Below are 5527 nucleotides of genomic sequence, written 5' to 3'. Positions count from 1 at the left end.
CCACTTGTCCAGTTCAATCAACCCAATGATTCAGTCGTCCGTCTGATAACCCCTGAAGAGAAGAGAAGGTTGATGCTATAGGTCAACACTTCGTCAGCTCTCATAATCTCTGACTGAACATACGATAGTCCATACGATACTGCGGTTACTGAAAGTGCAGCCAACCTCCATCAAATCCCGACAATTTTCTTGTGGAATTCGAAATTACGGCTGACGAACTGTTGGCCTATATCAAATCATCTAAAACATGAAAGCCCCAGGTTTCGACCAAATTATGAATCTGGAACTCAAACACTTGAGTTTCAGATTCTTCAACCAACTGACAATTTATAATCAGTGCTTTAGACCAAAGTGGTAATTTTTATACGATAGATAAAGAGATGAAAGTATAGAGTTGATAGTTCCGTTAGAGTACGGCAGTGTGTAAATTGTATATAGAGAGAGTAGAAAGCGAGCAAGGACAACTTTTATGAAGGTACAAATCGGTTTGATCATCTCTCTTTACCAAACTCCCCCGTTGGAGAGGAATGGTGAGGTGTAGGGCCCCTGGGAGGTAAAGCCCCCGGTTGCTGGTCTAGCCATGGCAACCGACTGGGGTGTGCACGACAAAGGCCTCTTTTGCAGCTAGCTGCCCTGGCTATCAGGGCCTTATGGTGGTCCACCGGAGAATTTCTTTGGGGGAGCTTTCTTCCTGATACTCACTTGGGCACTGGGCGAAGTTCAACACAATTTAAAGTTTAATGATACAATAAAGGACAACAGGCTTCTTTAAACAAATAATGAACACAACACAGCTTAGATTTTGACTTTTAACCTTAAATTTTAATATTTTATTTTCAAAGTTTTGGGGTTAGTACAGTTACTTGCTGTACCGCTGCGGCCGTTCTGGTTCACCGGATCCGTGGGTTGCAGCCGGGCTGGCTTCGATGAGGCTGGCGGGCGCCTGGGAGCTCCGACGGTAGTTGTTCGGACGGTTGGTTGACCCCAATCCGAGTGATTGACACGTTGGGCGGGCAATGGCCACCGAGACCAAACAAAATGGCAAATCGGCCCTGGTAGCGGATGGCCTGCGTTCACAGGATCGGATCGGAAGAGGCACTCACTGCTACTATGGGCAACAGCCGGGAATTATTGCGTTTCAGTGCTCCGGCTGACCCTACACGATCTATCGATCACATCACCAACTCGCGAGCTTGAAATATTAACGAATTGAACGCTTAGTCGCTCTAGACTTGCGACGACGATGCCTACGCGCACCTACCGACACCAATCACTGTTTTCTTAATAATCTCCCTCAAAATGTCTGCCCATCCTTATATGTAACCAAATCCGTTGGTTACAACCATAGGCACAACGACGCCGGTGGTGTAGTGGTAAACGTGATTACCTCTCACCCCAGCAGGCCTGGGTTCAATCCCAGTCGGCGCCGCCGGGATGTTCTGAGGCATAACATCTCTGATCACGCCTTCCTTCGGAAGGGAAGTAAAGCCGTTGGTTCCCGGTTCATGAGTTGATGGGTCGATAGGTAGGGTCCAGGTGTGGGAGCTGCCTTCCTGGCACGTCGGTAGCATTGGTGCTCAGCACGGAAAACAAGATCGACGGAAAAAAACAAACCAAAGGAAACAAAAAAAAAACCATAGGCACATTATTTCGCCTTTTTGGCTATATACGGGCCTCATCAGAACTTGCAAACACTGGTACATATAGCCGTTGTTCAGCTGTATATAGCCAAAAAGGCGAAATAACGTGCCTATGGTTACTTGGGTGTTCACCTGTAATATGCCGGCTTTCCCTGATGGTGGATCGTTGTCCCTGTTCGCAGATTACACATCCATCATCTATAAAAAAAAGGGTCATCGGTGCTCTGACCGCCGAACTTCATAGAGGTCGGGATGTCCAAACTTGTTCCGTCTGAGAATAATAAGATTAACTTGAACGCCACAGTGGTGAAATGGTCCAAATAGGTAGTCTACCACGGCCTTACACTCGACAGCAAGCTGCTTTTCAGGGAACACGATGACAAAACGAAAACATAATGCAACATCCTGATGAGATCCCTGTATCCGATCATCAACAGGACATCCACTCTGTCCCTGAAATACAAACTTGCTGTCTACAAGCAAATCATCCTTCTCGTAAGCGCGTACGGTATGCCAATCTGGGAGAGCAAAATGCCATCACCTTAAACTCCAAAGGATTCAGAACAAGATCTTTAGGATGATACTAAACAGTCCCCCGTGGACTCGAAATTCTGAGATCAACCTTCTGGCTGGAATTCAGACATTAGAAGAACGGAGAGTATTCATCCTGGAAAGATTCAGAGACATCTGTCTGAAATCAGATCATCAGATTAGTTAAGTTATACTCGTGGTTAGGTAGGTTATCGCATTTTACAAAACACACCACCAAGGGGTATTCTGTAAACTAGTTGAAAACGTAAATATTAAATTAGAATATCCAATTAAACAAAGATTCCGATAAGCTAATCAATTGAAATATCAAATCAATGTACAATCATTCTTCTTCTTCGCATTTCAAGCTTATTGCATATCGTATATTAGCTTATTGCGTGCTCTCAATTTAGTGGTCTAGATGCACTTCCACAGTTATTAATTTAAAGCTTTCGATGCCTGTACCATTTTTGCATTGGTATAATTGTGTGGCAAGTCCAATCATACTTCTATGCCCAGGGAAGTCGAGATATTTTCCAACCCGAAAAATTCCTAGGCCGGACCGGGAATTGAACCCAGCCACCTCCAGCATGGTCTTGCTTTGTAGCTGTGCCTTTACCGACTGAGCTAAGGGAGGCCCCATGTACAATCATAATCAACAGAAAGAAACATAATTTTACTACCACTATGGCTAATGCAATTACCATATGCACATATTGTCATGACTAGTGCATCCACCCTACCGTACTCGATTGCAATCCCTACAAAAAATAAAAGCTAATGATTATTCACTAATCTACCGGGTCAATGGCAACTGACAAAAATTGATAATGCCTGCATTCATGTCTTCTTCGGCGATAGCACACAGCATTGAATCAAACGAACCGCAATCCTCATTCAAATGCTGTTCGGTTCGGTCATTCGTCGCTAATCGTATAGTAAACTGAAATGTTATCCAAATTAACTGTGATAGTGTTCGCAATCGGTGTTATTTCCAGCAATGGACAACAATTGCCGCCGCCAATAGTTAACATCCAAGGCTTGGGAAACGTTCAGGGCTCGATTGGTCATACGGCATGGACAAATAGACCCATCTTCAAGTTTCAAGCCATTCCGTACGGGCAATCCCCGATTGAAGGTTTGAGATTCAAGCCTACGGTGAATGTCGGGCCTTGGAGTGGAACTAAAGATGCTTCGAAACCGGGCGTCCGTTGCCCCCAGATTACTATGGATTATGTCAACGTGGACAACGAAGACTGCCTCACCTTATCGGTGTATTCTAATAATGTTTGAGCCGAAATCGAGAGTTTCAGCTGAAAATTGTGAATAATCGTGAATTTTCTTTTCCAGTTGAATGCCACCCGTCCTGTGATGGTGTACATTCATGGAGGTTGGTTCTATACAGGGGGAGCAGACATGTTCAAACCGGACTATCTACTAGAATCGGACATCGTTTTGGTTGTGATTCAATACCGGCTGGGACCGCTCGGATTTCTAAGTACCATGAGCGAAGATATTCCCGGAAATGCCGGAATGCTGGATGTGATAGCTTCGTTGGACTGGGTTCAGCAGCATATCGGGAACTTTGGAGGGAACAGTGACGAGGTGACGATCTTTGGTCAATCCGCGGGAGCATCCACGGTTACGGCAATGCTTCACAGTCCATTGGTTCAAAACCGTCCGCTAGCTCCTTTCCGAAAAGCGATCATCCAGTCCGGTTCGCTGCTGGTTCCGAGGCATATAGCTGATTCACCAGTGGAAGGGGCAATTGACATCGCTAATCGTATGGGCTGTACTGAAGCAAGGATTGAGAAGTGTTTTCAAGGAACATCCACCAAAATCCTTCTGGAAGCATTTCTCGCTCATCGAAACGAAACTATTGCAAAGCGTGGATTTCCGTATGTAGCAGCAACGAACATTGTGGTGGGAGGTCCGTCGGGACTATTCCCTCAACATCCTAAGCATTACCATCAATATGCGAACAAGGAGATTTCCATCATGGCGGGAACTGTTTCACAGGATGGTCTCTTCCTGTTGGATGAGCTTTACCGAATGCAGCCGACACTACCTAAGTCATTTAACAGTGCACACGACTTGCTACTGTACGTTCGTACACTGCATGAGAAGTTTGGCCAAACTAGACTCGATGGAGCTATGGAGGCATACGCAATCGGAAGCAACTTCCTGGAGCGGGAAATCGATCAACTGCGCTGGAAGGATCTAGTGGCCAGCTTGACTGATGTGAGAACAATATTCGAGAAATGCTTCACATCATGCTAATCACCTTGAACTCTTCCCACAGGTTTGCAGCACTAATGGAGTAAAAGCTCCCGTGTTGACGGAAGTTCATGCTTTTTCCCGCGTGAATCCCGACAACGTCTACCTAAACAGTTTCGACTATGCCAGTACGCAGAACGCGGAGATTGAATATACCGTCCCATTCCCACATAAAGGGGCAGTCGCACATGCCGATGAACTCCACTATCTATTTCCTGTGAGGGCATTGAACGCAGATGATATCAAAATGGCAAAGATCATGGTTAAACTATGGACGTCCTTTGCAATTAGAGGGGTACCCAGTGCCGATGATATTCCCTTCTGGCCACCAGCGAGTCGTAAGTGTTTTCGATTTTCTTGGTTGTTGTAACAGATTCATGGTAGAGCTCAACTTGTTTTATTTTTCCAGGACTATATGGACCATATTTGAAGATCAACACGGTAAGCGAGCAGGGAAGCAACTACCGCAACGAGTTCACTGCTACTGCGGCCAAGTATAGGGCAAAAGAGACTGATCACTGATCAGGTTTGTTTTATGATCTGAAGGACGGAGCTGTCAATCGTTTTGAAATTAATGACATTCGTGTTAGGATATAATATCAATTTAAAAATACAAATAACACCCAGTTAACCGATTCGATCCCAAGGGGTCATACAGTGAACTCTCTACAACGCAATTGTTAAGGGCCCTTCTTTTTCTTTACTTTATTTAACGTCAGTCTCTGTTCCGCAATCTAGTGCCAATCACCGACGGACATCGGTTGACCAGAGATTTTTATGCCTCAGAAAAATCCCACCGACCTCGGCTGGGATTGAACCCAGACCCATTGGGACGAGAAAGCAGTCACGTTTACCACTACACCACCGGCGCCGGCATTTTTTTTTTCAAGTGCCCATCGAGTTGTACAAATAGCGAGCTACATGGCAAAAACAATCCCATATGAGTAGTTCCAAGCCAAACGACAAATCGATCTGACGTGACCTTCTCCGATTTGCATGAAACTTTTTAAAATTGTTTGTTATGGCGCATTTGATATTTTTCAGAAAATCAGGCGCGAATATTCGGCCTGACTCCTACT

At 45.2% G+C, this 5527-nt stretch overlaps 1 protein-coding gene across 1 annotated transcript; it reads left to right on the top strand.

Moving 5' to 3' along the window:
* The first annotated feature begins 3078 nt into the window (after positions 1-3078).
* On the top strand, positions 3079-4970 carry LOC135699363 (glutactin-like). The gene is made up of 4 exons (XM_065219605.1): positions 3079-3458; positions 3522-4412; positions 4474-4786; positions 4858-4970. Exons 1-4 carry the CDS (start codon positions 3120-3122, stop codon positions 4968-4970), a joined length of 1656 nt encoding a protein of 551 aa, XP_065075677.1. The 5' UTR covers positions 3079-3119.
* Positions 4971-5527: the final 557 nt, after the last annotated feature.

The sequence above is a fragment of the Ochlerotatus camptorhynchus genome, unplaced genomic scaffold (genome assembly GCF_037179485.1).
Source record: "Ochlerotatus camptorhynchus isolate MF236.1 unplaced genomic scaffold, CSIRO-AGI_Acam_v1.1 ptg000107l, whole genome shotgun sequence".
NCBI classification, from domain to species: domain Eukaryota; kingdom Metazoa; phylum Arthropoda; class Insecta; order Diptera; family Culicidae; genus Ochlerotatus; species Ochlerotatus camptorhynchus.
Note: the sequence above shows the minus strand (reverse complement) of the source record. Positions and strands in the feature narration are given on the sequence as shown.